We start from the raw sequence: 18,288 nt of genomic DNA, 5'->3' as shown, positions 1-18,288 counted from the left end.
CCTCCCAGGGCGGTCAGCTACATGCTTCGTGAACCGGCCGCCTCCATACCTCCCAGGGCGGTCAGCTACATGCTTCGTGAACCAGCCGCCTCCATACCTCCCAGGGCGGTCAGCTACATGCTCCCTGAGCCTGCCGCCTCCATACCTCCCAGGGCGGTCGGCTACATGCTTCGTGAACCGGCCGCCTCCATACCTCCCAGGGCGGTCAGCTACATGCTTCGTGAACCGGCCGCCTCCATACCTCCCAGGGCGGTCAGCTACATGCTTCGTGAACCAGCCGCCTCCATACCTCCCAGGGCGGTCGGCTACATGCTCCCTGAGCCTGCCGCCTCCATACCTCCCAGGGCGGTCGGCTACATGCTCCCAGAGCCGGCCGCCTCCATACCTCCCAGGGCGGTCAGCTACATGCTTCGTGAACCAGCCGCCTCCATACCTCCCAGGGCGGTCAGCTACATGCTTCGTGAACCCGGCCGCCTCCATACCTCCCAGGGTGGTCAGCTACATGCTCCCTGAGCCTGCCGCCTCCATGCTCCCGTTGGCGGACACCCAGCTGGCTCCATTGTTTGCTCAGCCGGCCTCTTTAGGGAAAAGTATGACAAATCCCAGACGCCAGGCCAAAATTTCTAGTCGCCATGGCGACCTGGCGCCTGTGATTTGTCGAGCCCTGCCTTATTCACAGAAACTTCCAATGCCATCCCAGATTACCTCTAATTGTTCTTCAATGGGAGAAACACATTATCAATATAAACCGACAAAAGTCTGGATGACAAATCCTTAACTTATTTTGAGGGAGATTCTCCTCTTTTTAGCAATAGAAATGGACTGGCATTGCTGAAAGCTTTTTTTTAATTTTTATTTTTTTTATAGAGATTCTAAATAGGCTTACGGTAAGTTTGAATAAAGATTAACATGTTTGAATTGTTTTGTAGATATCTGATCTTCTTTGATGATGGGTATGCGTCCTACGTTACACAGACAGAGCTGTATTCTGTGTGCAGGCCCCGTGAGTTCTTCTTTGTTATTTTCCATGCTTGTGTATAGAGGAAGAAACCTTCACTTGTATACATTACCTCTCTTCTAATTTCTCAGCTGTTTAATTTATAGGTAGATATGTTACCACTTTGCTCCCAGTGTACTGTTCCTTAGGTCCTTGGGTAGCACTTTCCCAAATTATGTCAGCTTACTTGACTCCAGCTTCCAATCTTGTCATACTAGACGCATCAGCAATGTGATAGCGTGCTACAACTTTAGCAAAATCTAATTTAAAGAATGTGTAACAAGGTCGCTGGTGTCGTTGGAGTAATTTATCTCTGTGGAATTCTGCATACTTGTACCTAACATGTAAAGTTATCATTACCTTGTGCCTACATGTGCTTTAGCACTTTACAATAATACACATATTTTTATATTCTAACAGAATGACACATACATTGGGGATATAAAACAATTGTTGATATACAAAGTAATGTTGAGAGGCGAGAGAGCCCTACTCAAATGAGAGAAAATCATAGTTTCTGACAAATAGTTTGCTTTTGACTGTAAGATTAGTAATGATCTTAATAATGTTGTTGTTGTGTCAGACTACCCATTTTGTAGATGTAATTTGTTTGTTGTAAATACTACAAAATTGTGTGCTTTATGTAGGACTTTTATATGATTTTTTTTAAAATTAGGATAGAAAATAGTATTGTATTGGGACTTTTTTTCAGTCTCTATGGCTATACTGATTATAATCCAAACCAAGTATCCTACCTCTCTTCTAGTAAACAAGTCGTGGGAGGACATTGAAGACGTATCTTGCCGGGACTTTATTGAGGAGTATGTCACAGCTTATCCCAACAGGCCTATGGTCCTGCTGAAGAGCGGTCAGATGATAAAGACAGAGTGGGAGGGAACATGGTGGAAATCCAAAGTGGAGGAAGTGGATGGCAGCTTAGTGAAGATATTATTTCTGGTAGGTGATGCCATCATCTGCTTCTTTTCTGGACAATTTAAATTGTGAATTGTTATGTCGTGTGTGTATACCCGTAGGCTTTTAAGAAAACTATAAGATAATTATATAATGGTAATATGGACAGTACCTGAAAAGTCAATATATTGGTTAATTATAAGTATACAATTTAAACATAAAATAAAAAAAAGTAAAATTTGGGTAAATGTTTTTTGACAGCAGTGTCCACCCCCTTTTTTTTTTTTTTATAAATCTATAAGCATAATTTGACTGATGGGAAGTTCCAGAGCCAGTTTCAGAACGTAGTGGGAGCTTTGCAAAACCCGAATCTGTTTGTTGACATCAGTCATATTTCTTCTTGTCCGTTTGGTGTGTTTCAAAGTGCACTTGATTGGAAGATCTAAATCCTCCTCTTTTACTCTCTTCCAGGATGACAAGAGGTGTGAGTGGATATACAGAGGCTCCACTCGTCTGGAACCCATGTTCAGCATGAAGACGTCCAACGCCACTGCACAAGAGAAAAAACAGTCTGGACATCAGAGGACGCGGCCTAATATGGGTGAGTCAAAGTAAAACAATACATGCTCTCATAAAGCTTTACATAGAAATGCCTGGGGTTCCTCTTTATTTCCCTGGAGGAGGGAGTGATCTCTTTGCACCTGTAGTCGTCTCAGAAGTAAACCGTAGTTGGTAGCGTTTTCCTATTATTAATCTGTCCCTCGAAGCAGCATTTTTCATTTTGATGTGGCATGTATTGCGACCAGCTGAAGCACGATATTGCGGTATTTGTACACCGTCTCTTTTCCTACATTTCTGAACACGTAATATTTTAAAACTCCTTTACTTTAATGACCGAAAAGGGGTGGGAATTTTACATGTGAAATGATGTAAGCTAATAAAAAAATGTTCTGGCCCTAGGTGCGCTTCGTAGCAAAGGACCTGTGGTACAGTACACTCATGATCTGACAGTGGATGAAACGCCAAGCAAAAATGTTGCCCCATCCTCACCACAGTCCATACCATCACCCCAGCTCATTGATACTGAGTAAGTGTTGCCTCTGCTTTACACTTGTTACAGATAAAGCGAACTGCCAGGATGAAGCAAGTTCATTTTCTTTTTCTTGCTGATGTTGTGGGCAGTTTAGATGAAAGCAATCAGCTTTCCTGGTGGCACATGGAGGTTGGCCTTATGGATGTCAATTTAAACAGACATTGATGCAAAAATATGCTTTTATTATAAAGTAAAAGCTATATAAAAGTTAGCTACATGACTATGTAACAAAATCTACTTAAAATGACAAATAAAACAACATAGCATTTAAAAAAAACAAGCATCAATATAGTACAGAATGACAGATGTCACTGAAACAGACTATTTTTATTCATCACAATAACTATTATAAAACCAGACACCAAGCGACTTTACAACACAAACACTAAAATGTCTCCAATGAATCATTATTAATTATACGTTTAATTCCTGATGAGAACATAAGTTTCGTACGTTAGATGCTCTGATATACAAGCGTTACTTCTTTTCTTTGCAGTTTAAAACAAAATTGCAATCACTACCATTGGATATGAATCCCAAAAACAGAATAATTGGTAACCGAGAGAATACTATTGCAAATTTATGCTGTAACGAATAATAGGGCAATCCTCCTATATTACCAAAATTGGGGGATTTAGAAGAAATTCCAGGCTACAGTACTCTTACCGGGCCTTACACTAGTTAACTCCTGTGTATTTTTCCTGGTCTTCACCCGTATCTGTTTAAACATGGAGTGTAGCTGAACTCTGATTAAGATCATTAGATGTTTTTGGTAAGGCTTACTTTTATAAGCTTGTCTGAAGCTAACATTTTACAACACAATTCTCTTAATGAACAAATGTCTACACTTTATTGAAATTCATGGGATGTAAAATCTGAGTGTTACAGTTCAGATCTGAGACATTCTGATTATACAAAGTACTTGATAATATGAAAAGAATTCCTGAGAAGTTTCTTATTTTGTGTTGTATTTAACGCTCTGCCTGTTCTGTAATTTTGCATCTGTCTGCTGATTTAAATTTGTCTGTTTTTTGCTTTCTTTAGTAGACTTTTCCGCTCCCAAGTTATGTTGGGCCTTTCTTGAGTTTTTTTTTTTTTGCTTTCTCTAGTAGTATTTTCTGTTCCTAAATGTTATGTTGGGTCCTTTCCCAACACTTTTTGAGCCCTACTTGAAATTTGAAGTTCATTCTGTGCTTCTGTCAGTTCAGACAGTCAGCAGGCTCAGTCAAAGAAGCAAGTTGCCAAGAAAAGTACATCATTCCGGCCGGGATCGGTGAGCTCTGGCCAATCTTCACCTGTCCTCAGTGAACCTGGTCCACGCCCTACACAGCCCAATGTGTCTACCCAGCCAATTCAGCCCAGTCAACCTCCCCAACCTCCCCAACCTCCCCAACCCAACCACACCATACAAGCCATCCAGCCTGCTCAAACTCTTCAGGCCAGTCAACCCATTCACACTCTCCAGCCAAACCAAACCTTTCACATCTTGCAACCCAACCAAACCTTCCAAACTATTCAGACTATGCAAGGCCTCCAGACAATACAGACTTTTCAGACTGTACAAGGACAGAGGTTCCAGGCCATTCAGGGTGGACAGACTTTCCAGGCCATTCAAGGTGGGCAGATTTTTCAAGCCATTCCTAGTGGACAAACTTTCCAGGCCGTTCAGAGTGGGCAGACTGTCCAGGTTGTTCGTGGTGGGCAGACTGTCCAGGTCGTTCGTGGTGGGCAAACTGTCCAGGTTGTTCAAGGCGGACAGACTGTTCAGGTTGTTCAGAGCGGACAGACTGTTCAGGTTGTTCAAGGCGGACAGACCATTCAAGGAGGACAGACTTTACAAGCCATTCAAGGAGGGCAGGCAATCCAGTTTGTTCAGAGTGGACAGACCATCCAACCAAACAGGTGGGTCACTGTTGCGTACTATGCTTTAATTTGTTAAAATTCTATTTATGTATGGCTTATTTATCTATTTAAAAGTGTTTTTATAACCCAACTTATGAAAATAATCCATTTTTTAAATGAGGGATTTACTGGTGGTGTAATTCTTTGTATGGATAATGATTTAAAATATGAAGAAAAAGGAAAGCTTTCATCCAAAGATGTATTAAAGAATTATTAAAGGAATACTATAGTGGCATGAATACAAACATGCATTCTTGACACTATAGTCATAAAATGGCTGTTTAGGTGACTAGCCTCCCTGCACACTGTGCAGCACTAGACTACTAAGCAACGTCTGAGAGACTGCCACTAGGGGTGCTAGGCAGCAATGTAAACACTTCCATTTCTCTGCAAAGGCAGCATTTACAGTACTCAGCCTCTATTGACAGACGATAGACACCAGAACCACTACATTAAGCAGTTGTGGTTCTGGTGACTATAGTGTCCCTTTAAAGTTGTTCTTCCTCATTTGTTTTACTTGTATCTAATTTAGTGAGTCCATATAAAAGACCATAGTCAATACACCAGTAATATAGGCCTCTCGTAGACCCTGATAATGTGTAGATTGGGCATCTCAATTCTCTTGAGTGATGGGTAACATTCTGGGCCCAGATCTAGAAATAAAAGAATACTTTAACCTCTTCCCTCCCATTAAGCAGGTACATTCAGGTTTAACCTATGTTTTGTAATGCAAAAATGATAGTAGTTTATATAGCTCCACACACAATTTTATTGATTAATTTCTGTCTTTTTGCCCCTACCATCCGGCCCCGTACAAAAACCTGTAATCAGGGTATTGGTGCATTTTTTGTTTGTCTCCTTTCGTCACATCTACTATATGTTACGAAAACAGTTTGATAGCTCAGACCATATCTGAAAAATTACTAGAACATATATATTGTGTCTCTCTCCTTATATTCCTGTCATCGGGGAATAAAGGAAAAAGTCAAAGTGTGTAAATAAAAATGTATTATAGATTGGTTTTAAAGCATGACTAATATGTAACTATAAGCGGCTGTTTTTTCTTGAGTATCAGAGCTAGTTACCAAACTATGTTTGGAATGTTACATTATGAGTTACTGAAAGCAATATAAACATTGCAGCCAGCTGTGGTAAACAGGTGCTGCTCCCGGTTTAATAATCCGGTTATAAACTGTAATGGTTATGGTACTTAGAGTGTCACTTTAACAATGCGTGAATTCACAGGTGAGTATCTCTTTCCCTACACAATTTATGTGCAGTCTCCCCTCCCCCCCCCCCCCCCCCCTTTCTTATGCAGTGCACTGCACATTGATGGTTGAAGGCTTAACCGACACTGCACAGGCCCTTAGATACACATTGATATTCTAAAAAAATCCAGGCAAATGTTTGGCCCTTAGCTTAGGACCACCTTTTGTCCCCATAGGAGCCGGATGTAGGAGATCTTTGATAGTATTGATCAGGCATTGATAGTGCTTGTTTCCAAGTTAGGCCAGCTTTTATATTTACTGAATATTATGTCAGTTTTGAGAATTGCAGTGTTCCTGAACAGTTGCCCAGAGTTGAGATACATGTTGGCCGTTTTTTCTTTTTATGGAATGTTATATAAACCTTTCCTGTTCTGTGTAGGTTCCTGACCACTGTCCAGCCAGTCCCGATATTACCATCAGAACCCATGCCTCAGGAGAAGAGCTACAAGGCCCCCATGGACAAGCTTGTCTACCATCCTCATGTTTGCAGTCGCATGTGCTTGGCTCGTATTCGTCTTGGCACTTCCAAAGGCAAGAATCCTCTACTGGTACCGCTGCTGTATGATTTTCGACGCATGACTGCTCGCCGGAGGGTTAACAGAAAGATGGGCTTCCATGTCATCTACAAGACACCATGCGGTCTAAGTCTGCGTACCATGCCAGAAATTGAACGTTACATCTTTGAGACGAACTGTGACATGCTCCTCTTGGAAATGTTTTGTCTTGACCCCTACGTGCTTGTAGACCGCAAATTCCAACCACAGAAACCATTTTACTACATCCCAGATATCACATACGGAAAGGAGGATGTGCCACTCTCCTGTGTCAACGAAATAGACAGAACACCCCCTCCTCAGGTGGCCTATAGCAAGGAGCGGATTCCAGGCAAAGGGGTCTTTATTAACACTGGTGCGGAATTCCTGGTGGGATGTGACTGCACCGATGGCTGCAGAGACAGGTAAGATTCAGATATTGTTATGAAGAAATCATCAGGCTTTAGTGCGTCATACACCAGTGTTTCTTGAACTAGTCTTTGGCTACTACCTATGGTTTAAGCTTAAAAGGTTACTCCAACACCATGACCACTTCTGCTTTTTTTAAGTGGTCAGGGTGGTAAAAGTCCAAATGTGCCGTGTTTCAGCTTGAAACACTGCACATCCAGAGGTTTTGTTAATTGTGTGCTAGGGCCTAGTTTCACCCCCAGCACATGTGACCTAGCGAAGACAAAGCTCTGTTCCAGACTGCCTAATGTCTATTCTGTGCCTAAAACACGTCTGTCGTCAGAGCGAACTGCACTCTGCTGGCAGACATAAACATTTCTACGTTTGGATTCAGATTGCTTCCCCCTCCCCCCTCCTTAATAATATCCCTCCCACCTCCCTATCTTGCCCGAAATGTATTGTTTCCCCAGCCCTCCTTAACTCCCCCTCCCCTAGCCGTCTCAGAACATGCACATGTGCTTGGAGCTAGTTAAATGGTCAAATCAAAGGCTTCTCTCTTTGCCCAGTGCTGCATTAAGGGTAGTAAAGCCTTATTTTAAAATGCTTTGCAATCGTTCTTTTGGTGGGGACCCTGAAGAATAATGCCAATGAGGCATTATTCACAGATAAAAAAAAAAAATGTGGAGAAAGCCTTTAATTGATATCTCAATTTGTAGACAAATGGTAAAATCCATGGTTGGTTCTTGATGTCTGGTTTACTAAGCACTTTTTTGCTTTCAAAATATGCTGTCTTCTTTGATTTTTTTTAAGTTGTATTTTGTTTTAAATGATACATTTTGTAGGCACTAATGTGCAGTTATACACGGTACGGACCTTATTATGTCTGTTACATTAACTGAATCCTACAACAATACGTTTTTAAATGAGAAAAAAAATAAAATCATTCTAACTCATTCTTTTTAAAAGGTGCTTCATTGGACAGGTAAGGGCTACCTTATTTCAGCAGGACTGAGTTCAGTGACACGTGGGGCAAAATCAGTATAAAAAAATAAAATAAAAAAAAAATCCTCTCCTCCAATAACTCCTCCTACAGATGGCAGCACCGGTCCGCTTACTGTAAAGTGCAGGGACAGCTTTATTAGACTATGGCTGAAGCTGCTCATTCTGATGGGAGAACAATCCTTCTAATATGTTCATGTTTAATGTATATCTTTAATCATACATTTATTAATTACACACAACTAAACAATATAGCATTTGGGAAAGTGCTGTATCCTCTTTGAATCCTACTACTGCTTATCTTTTCGAGTCTTAACTATAGAGAATGTTTTGTTTCAGGTCCAAATGTGCTTGTCACCAACTGACTATCCAGGCCACAGGCTGCACGCCGGGAGCTCAGATGAACCACTCCGCTGGGTACTTACACAAGCGTCTGGATGAGTGCCTTCCCACAGGGTAAGAACAGATACATTCACCTGGTCTTTGCGTGTTTAAAGCTGCCTGGAGGGTTCTTTGCTTTTTCAAAATATGCCCTGTTTAAAATGAGATGCTCTGATAAGATAATATTTTATCTTACAACCCATCTGTAAGCTCTCTGAGAACTAGCCACAAAGTTAATTTGTGCCAGTGACTTTATTTTTTATTTTTTTTTATTAAAGCCTTCCTTTTCTCCCCAAAATTCACAAAGATTAACATGACCACAGACTAACATCATCCATCAAAGGGACACTCCGGACCCCTTACGCACTTTAACTTCCGGAAATTATCTGTGTGAAAAGTGTCCTTTTTATTTTTTTATTTTTTTTAAATGGAAAACAATTTTTAATAGAAATGAATTATAACCACCCACCTGCCCTGGATTTTCAAGCAGAAAACCGGTCCTGTTACTTCATGGTTCAGTGAGTTTAGTTGCAATGAAATTAATTGCCCAGGGCACCTAAGACTACTACAAGACTACTCAATGAGCTGCATTGGAAAGTCTGCGATTGGACAGCCACAGAAAATCTGGGCGGGGTTAGAAGGGGAGGGCTTGCAAAGCCTGCAGACAAGAGTACTGCAGCTTTTACAAGCTGGTATTAGATACACACTCAACGAAATGAATGCATAATTAAATGCAATGCAAGTTTTCATTTGCGGTATATCTACTAAACAGTGGTTATTATTTTGGTAACAGTGTCCCTTTAACCAAGTTACACAGCAGATAAAGCTAATGAATCTCAAAGTGTAACGTGGAAATGAAGCCTATACAGTTAGTAAAGATACAGCAGCAACCAAATAAAAACTTGATTTAAGGAAGTTCTGGGGAAAAGTGGAGTAATGCCCATGGAACTCGGTGGAATATCACCTTTTCTCCAAATTGCTCCAGATTTGTTTAAAGCATTTATGGCTTTAAAATAAGTGGTGACTTTTTGAAGGGGATAATCTTTAATTCAAACATTGTGATCTAAATTGCTGGCAAAATGCTTTGTTTTATTGTTACCCATAATCTAACCCCCTACTCTTCAGAAAATAATTTCTGCTAAGCCACAACTATAATAAGAATGCAAATGTGAATCCAATGGCCACTGTTTGTGTGCTCCCACAATGCATAGGGTGTCACTGTGTGCTAAACATTCTGGGATATTATCGTTGCTGTTGCAACGGCCATCGGGAGGAAAGTGATATTCACATGACGTACATTTTCTAATCAAAGCTTTTATCTTGCCTTTATTTTAAACTTCACTATGTTTAGTATCTATGTCCTTGTGGTTTAAAAATGTCTGTGTCCTAAACTTGAAATGTCTTCCCCTCTGTGCAGGGTGTACGAGTGCAACAAGATGTGTAAATGCAATCTGAATATGTGTAACAACCGTTTAGTCCAACATGGACTCCAAGTACGTCTTCAGCTCTTCAAAACCCAAAACAAGGGCTGGGGGATTCGATGTCTGGATGATATAGCCAAGGGCTCGTTTGTCTGTATTTACGCAGGTATGTTGGAACGTCTTGAGACCGATGGGTAAACCCTTTTAGGGACAGTCTACTGTTGACAATATAAATTTCCATTGAGTGAGATACGATATATAATGGAGTTACTGTGTCATTGAAGGGAAATAATCTGAGATGATGTACTTTACATTTTTCTATTTAAGTTTTTTTTTTTTAAGTATTGTTTGTATTGATCCTTTTTAACCCCTTAATGACGAGTGACGGACAAGGTCCGTCACTCAGGGGATAGGGACACTATAGTCTACATATAAAAGCAAGAAAGACAGGTCCCCCAGCCTTCCTTCTTGCTTTTATACGAACTTTCAGTAAATAAAAACAATTTTCGAAGCTTTTATATATTAAAAACTTACCTCTGTTCCAGCGCCGAGCTCCCCACCATGCCACGACCCCTTTTTCGTCAAAATGACGAAATCGTGGCGCTCAATCAGACGCTTCTCTCAGAGAGGCGTCATGGCGATGTGGTGCGCATGCGTGGCTTTGCGCTGCACCAATCGCGTTCTTCATAAATTGGCATTAAATGCCGCCCTATGAATGAACTCAGCGCCTCTACCGCGCATGTGCGCGGAATGCGCTTTTGCGAACTGAGCTGACTGACAGCACCCCTCCTACGGCAACCCTCATAGTGCAAACTTTGTGTGCAAACACTATATATAGAGATTTCTCTATACATAATGTTTGCATACAAACACACACACACACACACACAATTTAAATAAATATTGTTAAAGGGACACTATAGTCACCTGAACAACTTTAGCTTAATGTAGCAGTTTTAGTGTATAGAACGTGCCCCTGCAGTCTTACTGCTCAATCCTCTGCCATTTAGGAGTTAAATCCCTTTGTTTATGAACCCTAGTCACACCTCCCTGCATGTGACTTGCACAGCCTTCCATAAACACTTCCTGTAAAGAGAGCCCTATTTAGGCTTTCTTTATGGCAAGTTCTGTTTAATTGACATTTTCTTATCCCCTGCTATGTTAATAGCTTGCTAGACCCTGCAAGAGCCTCCTGTATGTGATCAAAGTTCAATTTAGAGATTGAGATACAATTATTTAAGGTAAATTACATCTGTTTGAAAGTGAAACCAGTTTTTCTTTTCATGCAGGCTCTGTCAATCATAGCCAGGGGAGGTGTGGCTAGGGCTGCATAAACAGAAACAAAGTGATTTAACTCCTAAATGACAGTGAATTGAGCAGTGAAATTGCAGGGGAATGATCTATACACTAAAACTGCTTTATTTAGCTAAAGTAATTTAGGTGATTATAGTGTTCCTTTAAACACACATACACACTATTTCTACTTCTTTCTATCTATTTATATCTCTATCTCTATCTATCAATATATCTCTCTATGCCTTTCTATCTCTCTATGCCTTTCTATCTCTCTATGCCTTTCTATCTCTCTCTTCCTCCCTCTCAACCTCAGCCACCCACCCACACTCACTCACTCACTCACTTACAGTTTGAATCCTCCCCTCCTGCTCAGTCTCAGGTCTTCATCCTGTCAGCTCCTCTAGCCTGTCAGCTCTCAATCCCACGTGACAGCCTGCAGACAGAATGCTCGTGCACAGAGCTGCCCTCTGTCTGCTGACAGCAGATCTGAGTGGATTGAGAGGAGTTTTATGCCTCAATCAACTCGGAAGTCCCTCTGGTGGCAGTCTGAGTGACTGCAGCTGGAGGTGTTCCTAGCTTTGAATGTAAACACTGTATTTTCTCAGAAGAGAGGCTGCAGGGAGCTATAGATCTCACCTGAACAACCTTATTAAGCTGAAGTTGTTCAGGTGACTATTGTGTCCCTTTAATACCTGCAGTGGACTTTGGATCATGTTTAGATGTTTGGATGGACTCTATTGCAATAGTTAAACTCTTCATGTCCCGTCCTTTCTCTCTCCTGTTCTCCCGCACAGGTAAAATCCTGACTGATGACTTTGCAGATAAGGAAGGGCTAGAAATGGGTGATGAGTACTTTGCTAATTTGGACCACATTGAGAGTGTGGAGAACTACAAAGACGGTTATGAGAGTGATGTCAAGTCCCCGTCTGATAGCAGTGGTGTTGACCTCAGGGAGGACGAAGAGGAGAACAGTGGCAGTGATGACCAAGATGAGTCCAATGACAGCTCAGATGATAATTTTGGTAAGAATGAAGACATTACCACTAATTCTGTGTGGCGAAGTTATGCCACCCGTAGGCAAACAAGGGGTCAGAAAGAAAATGGCACATCAGAGACTGCTTCCAAGGACTCTGCTCTAGCCAGGCAGACCAGTCAAGAGGAGACCAATGACTGCAAACTGCCTGAGGAGACTTCCAAAAACAAGGTGGCTTCATGGTTAAGCTCGAACACTATGGCAGACTCTTTTATGGACTCAGACAGTAGATCTTCTTTACGGCTGGGAGAAACACCAGCGACAGATAAGGGAAATCCTCCTAGTGTGGATCCCTCTTCGAAAGTTGCAGTGAAAGAAGAGAATGTTAAGGTGAGACTTTTTCTACGCAATTAAATTCTACCAAATGCAAATTTCATTAGGTTTGTGTGGGTTAACATCTGAACATTTGCAATTTTAGAAATTGCAGATGATGGTCATTCAATGTCCAAATGTACTTCTTTTTATGCATGGTTTGTAATGTCCTTAATCTGAAAGTAGCATGCAGAAAAAAAATAGAGTAATCCAGCCTCAAAGTTTTAAAGTCCTATGCTTAAAGTTATCTGTAACTATTACTCCCCGCAACAGACCCCCCAACTGCAACATGCACTTGGTAAATGGGCAGAATGGTAGCAATTGATTCGTCAGGAGAAGAGGAGTGGGTGAAGCATAAGGGCGTGGAGCTATTCAGTTATAAAACTGCAAGGAACACTCCCAACTCCGTAACCATTAGAGTCGCCTGAAACGGTTACTGTGGCATGAGTGTCCTCCCAAAATAATTCTTCAAAGTATTTTGGAATATTTTGACAACTTTGAGTCCCCTGGGCCTCATGCCTCATCTGGTCTTCCCCTGCAGGAGCTGCATGTCTTCATTAAACCATGTCAATCCAAGACTGCACTCACTGCCTGGCAGAGCTGAGTGGACGCTCTCAGCCATTGAGAGTTTTATTGCCAAGTTCATTGGAGAATCCAGTAGCAAGAATGCATATGCGGGTGCTTGATTTGAAAAAAGTAAGTTGTTAAACTGTTCTAAAATGGTTCGGCAACTTACTTTAGGAGGGAGCCAGGCACCATAACTACTATGGCTGGTTCTTGGAGTGTTCCTTTAACCCCTCTACTGACAGCCACATGTGTCAGGTGTGCGATGACTTGTAAAATAATCTGCTTTGAAACCACACGGATAATCCCCTCACATGCAGTGCGAGTTTGTGGCACACTCTGCAGGTCTCGCAATGACAATGGTAGTGCCCATCACAGGATGATCTATTAATGCTTCTCATGTTTTCCTCTGTGTGCAAGTTGCATTGAATCTTTAATAACTAAAGACCGTGTGAACAGGAAATAATATTCCATTCACATGTGTAGCCGCAACACCAAATTATCTCAGAAATGCCCCAAAAATATTAGCTTGTACTTGTGAGTCATTTCATCGTTAAATTAACAGGATTCTTGCCACGGTGCTAAACCTTTCCCAAAAATGAATAATGTGTCACAATAGGTGCATGTAGGTCCGCACACATGGGTAATCCCTAATAATCCACACGAAAACAGTGCTGGGAAATTTGTGTCATCTCAGCGTACTACAATGTTTTGGTGTGATATGCCTGTGCTACCTTTAGCATCTATGTGGGCTGCAGTGACCGCATGATACAATTACACTTTGATGTGCATACGTTTTTATCAATAAATATGCACTCTTTTCATATACATTATTTTTCTGTGGATTATGTAGGATTGTCTGTGTGCGGACCTACATGCACCTATTGTGATGCATTTAATCTTTGCTTATATTAAATAAGTAATGGTTTAAAAAAAAAAAAAAAAAGTGTCAAGGTATAAAATAATTTCCTTGATTCCTTCAGAGTTATTCACTAAAGTGAGAAATGAAAGAGTTTTAGATTTAAGGCCAACGTAGCTGAACTTGAAGCATAGCCGACTTAGAGAATTTTTCCAGTTCTGTTCTTTTCACTTTAAATTTGAAATTCACTTTGATTTCACAACAATTTTGACTTAAATAGATACTATAAGCACCAAGACATCTTTAGCTTAGTAAAGCAGGTTTGGTGTTTTGATAGTGTCTCTGCAGTCTCTGCCATTTAGGAGTTAAATCACTTTTTTGTTTATACTGCCCTAGTCACATCTCCCTGCATGTGACTTACACAGCCTTCATACACACTTCCTGTAAAGTGAGATCTAATGTTTGCACTTAATTTATTGCACACATAATTTAGAAGGTCTTATCTCCTGCTCTGTCGATAGCCTTTGAAACCCTGCCGCCTCCTGTGTGTGATTAAAATTAAATTTACAGAGCAGGAGATAAAAACTTCTTAAGTAAGTTACACCTGCTTGAAAATGGAACAAAATTTTTTTTTTCATGTAGGCTGTGTCAGTCACAGCCAGGGGAGGTGTGGCTAGAGCTGCATAAACAGAAACAAAAGTGATTTAAATTCTCAATGGCAGAGGATTGAGCAGTGAGACTTCAGTGGCATTATCTATACACAAAAACGGCTATATTAACCTAAAGTTGTTTCAATGCCTATAGTGTCCCTTTAAGTGAACAATCTTGCTTGTCTCAAATGGCTGTGACCTATAAGTATCTCTCATTTTACCAAAGGAATATATGTAGATTGACCTCCATGTATTCAGATTCCAATTCTGTGGCAGCAAATTTGGCATACTTGTAGGGGAGGTGCAAAACCTTGAGAGGCAGCATTTTATGTTCCCAGTAGGTGCCATTAGGAGGTAGAAGGGAGTGACCACAAGATTTATATTTCTGTGACAGCGCACGGACAGCCAGCCACAAAAAAAAGTATATTAAAAAATTATAGCACAGTCTCCACAATTTACCCTGCAGTTTGGAAACCGGGCACATAGAACAGAAATAACATGTATCCATATTCTGCCAAAGAATTTATTGTCCATATATTGGTTTAAAATATTATTTGGGAACCTATGATTTATATTTTTTTTTAATTATAGAACTGAACTGTGACTTTTTCTCATTTTCTTTCCCTGGAGTATAATTGTAAATTTTAACCCTTGGAAGGAACACATGATTTGCGATCACTCATTCCACAGTAATGCAGAACAGGACACGACATATAATGACCAGTAGTTTGAGCCAGCGGAAAATTTTAGGACCTAAATATTGTACATCACATGGCACCCAAATATCACCCGTACTGTAACCTTCACTAAGTAATTCTCACTGTTATAACTCTCTGGCACATGTGTGATAAACAAAACACACAAATATTGTGATTATTAACATGTGGTTATGCTGCTTGGTAAATTGGCTTACTGTAAACCAGGCAAAGACTTCACATTAAGCCACAAGTATATAAAGCTGCATCACGCATCTCCCAGTGTACATACTGTGTCCTGTGTCCACCAGGCCTTGGATCGTCTTGCATCCAGGATTAGTGCTGAAACAATGCAGAGTTTCCATGAACCATCTCTTCCAATCATGTCCCTGTTCGTTAACCCCATCCCAGCCGAGCACTTTTTAGTTGAAAAAATATTAACATGTATTTGAAGCAAAGGATGTATAAGCTAGCATATAAGCATATCATCATACAGAGATTTTATGTATAATTACTTTGCAGACAAATGTCAAAATTAGATTTATGCAAGTTTACACAATTGTAATTTTTATTTTATTTATTTGTTCTTCCTTCATAAAAAAAACATTTGGGTGATTAAAAATCTTTAGTCCTTAATCCTGCAATATTTCATATAACAGTAGTTGTTTATAGTAGATGTGAACAAAATAGATAAAAATGGTCAGATATCCTGCTTATCGCTATTTGTATAGACTCTGAAAGCATTACTAGCAGTGCAGCTTACTAAAAATAACAATGTAAAAAGAATGTCTGCATTTCAGCATAATGCCCACATACAGTAAATTAGATTAGTATATTTCTAAAATAAAGGTATATAAATGTAATATAAAGCCGACATTAAAATATTAGTCAATGTCTGGAGGAATAATATGACCCATTGAAGCTTCCTGTACTGTTTGGAAACGCTAACAGTAGCTAATTTACTGGCATTAAATCAGTGACTTCTTGCAGAGGGGAATGTGTTCTTCTACAGACTGGTTATTCCCAGAGTATAATTGAGGATGAGTGAGACTTGATGGACTAAATTTAATTTTGAGGAGAAACTGTCACTTCCTTACTTTTAGCACAACCAAATAGCTAATATTAAAATATTAAAATATTTTTAAATCGGTTTGTTTATATTTTAAAGAGTTACTCCAACAATTTGTATGGTGTCCTATGGGTACTAGTTAATAGGTTCCCACGCTAAAATTAGTTTAAATCTTACCTGGAAACTAGCACCAGGCAATGAACTATGCTCCCTCCCATCACGTTTTGTCACTCATTTCCTCTAAATGGTCAAGGAGAGGCATTTGATTAAACCATTCTCACTGGCTAAGAGCACTCATGTGTGCGCGCTCCAAGCCAAGCCGGGTAGGTAGTGGAGGAGGTCAGAGGGAAGATAGGGATTAGAGTAAAGAGGGGGGGGGGGGGGGGGGGGGGAATCCAAGCCCTGCTGCCAAATGCAGCAGGGCTTGGATTGCACTAATTGGGAGGGAGGCATTGAAGCTTCTCCTTGCAGATGAATGGTGGAAATTTGATGCAAGGGTAGGAGGTAATGTCTGTCACCTGCAATGTATGGTGACGACAGACATATTTTTTTCACAGGTTTAACATTTGCCAGCCAGGAGCAGAGTTTGGGGCTGCCCGAACCACATGTGTTTAGGGTGCAACTATTCCCCAGCAAAATACTGCAAATATCTTATTTTTCAAAGCAGAAACCCTTCGCATACAGATTCCTTTCTCCATTCTAAAAGCAGAAGCCATGGATGTTGGAGTAACCCTTTCACTTGCATCCCAGTCAAGGCAAGGCGATGTATGGCCTCTTTATTAATTATACTAGAAAGAGCTCTACAATCTCTCTCCATAAATTACAGCATATGTTCTGTTTCTCACTTGGAGAGAACATTTCTTAAAACAAGCACACAAAAACAGAAATTACATCATATACAGCACTCGTAGGATACAGAACACCCACAGTCAGTACAGTGTGGATAACAAGCAGCTATAAGTTTTTGAGTCGAAGATAAAAAAAATAATTACAATTAAAACAAATAACTTGGCTTTTCTCCTGCACAGAGTCTCCCTCGGCACAGCAGGAACCTCCTCCTCAAGTGATGTCCTCCCGGAGACATGCCTCCCAGGATGACTGTCCAATCCAATGTTTATCATTAGAGGAGCATTGGGGACCAAAGGCACATGTTCGATGCTCGCCACGATGTGCCTAAATTCTGCCATAGAGAATAATTTAACACAATGATTCTCTATGGCTGACTGTGACGGCACTGTGTGTGCATGCGTTATGGCCTGGTATGTTATGGTATGAGAACCAGGAAGTAAGATTCCTGGCTCTCATACTAGAGTGCCTGGACTGTGCTTCCATGCCCTCTAATTTACTACAGTGTTTTAAAGGGGTAGGTGAAGGGGGCAGGACTGCAGACACCATGACAACTTCATTAAAACAAAGTTGTAAAAGTGCCTACAGTGTCCCCTTAAGGGTGCTCTGGAACATAGAAAGTTTTTTACACAGTATGTAATCAGAGTAGCTAGTCTTATTTTTACTGAGTGTGTTGTTTCTTTAATCCTTTTATTGATGTAATAAAGACATGTCTTTCCTTTCAGGCTGAAGATTCAAACCGGACCGCGGGGTAAGCATCACATATCATTTCATATATTTTTTTTTTATTTTTCTTTCATCTGATTGCTTTTCCCAAACATTGCGTGTGAATATCCATGTTCAGTCTTTGCTCTTGTCTGCAGGGCTGGAGGCAGCACACGGCTGTACGGATATAACCCTTCCCCAGCCAAGCCAGAAGGAGTTAGGAGGCCTATGACCAAAACATCCATGCACCAAATCAGGCGACTGACCAACCATACCCAACCTCCAGCGGTAAGTATAAATAGATAATTAAAACCTACTGCAGTGATCAACCTCACAACTGGTGCC

General features: G+C 40.7%; 1 protein-coding gene across 3 annotated transcripts in view; it reads left to right on the top strand.

Moving 5' to 3' along the window:
• Positions 1-18,288, top strand: part of SETDB1 (SET domain bifurcated histone lysine methyltransferase 1) — a 51,381-nt gene that overhangs the window by 21,256 nt on the left and 11,837 nt on the right. For all 3 annotated transcript variants that reach the window (XR_010086302.1, XM_063439807.1, XM_063439806.1), the window contains exons 8-18: positions 930-1,003; positions 1,764-1,954; positions 2,381-2,510; positions 2,870-2,996; positions 4,206-4,904; positions 6,552-7,130; positions 8,452-8,568; positions 9,911-10,080; positions 12,005-12,573; positions 17,964-17,989; positions 18,102-18,231. Coding sequence is in view for 2 of the 3 variants with exons in the window: in XM_063439807.1 (XP_063295877.1) it covers positions 930-1,003; positions 1,764-1,954; positions 2,381-2,510; positions 2,870-2,996; positions 4,206-4,904; positions 6,552-7,130; positions 8,452-8,568; positions 9,911-10,080; positions 12,005-12,573; positions 17,964-17,989; positions 18,102-18,231 (2,812 nt within the window). In the remaining variant the exon portion in view is untranslated. The remainder of the gene's footprint in view (positions 1-929; positions 1,004-1,763; positions 1,955-2,380; positions 2,511-2,869; positions 2,997-4,205; positions 4,905-6,551; positions 7,131-8,451; positions 8,569-9,910; positions 10,081-12,004; positions 12,574-17,963; positions 17,990-18,101; positions 18,232-18,288) is intronic.

Source organism: Pelobates fuscus, chromosome 13, assembly GCF_036172605.1.
Source record: "Pelobates fuscus isolate aPelFus1 chromosome 13, aPelFus1.pri, whole genome shotgun sequence".
Lineage (NCBI taxonomy): Eukaryota > Metazoa > Chordata > Amphibia > Anura > Pelobatidae > Pelobates > Pelobates fuscus.
The sequence above is the reverse complement of the archived record's forward strand: the minus strand, read 5'-3'. Positions and strand labels throughout refer to the sequence as shown.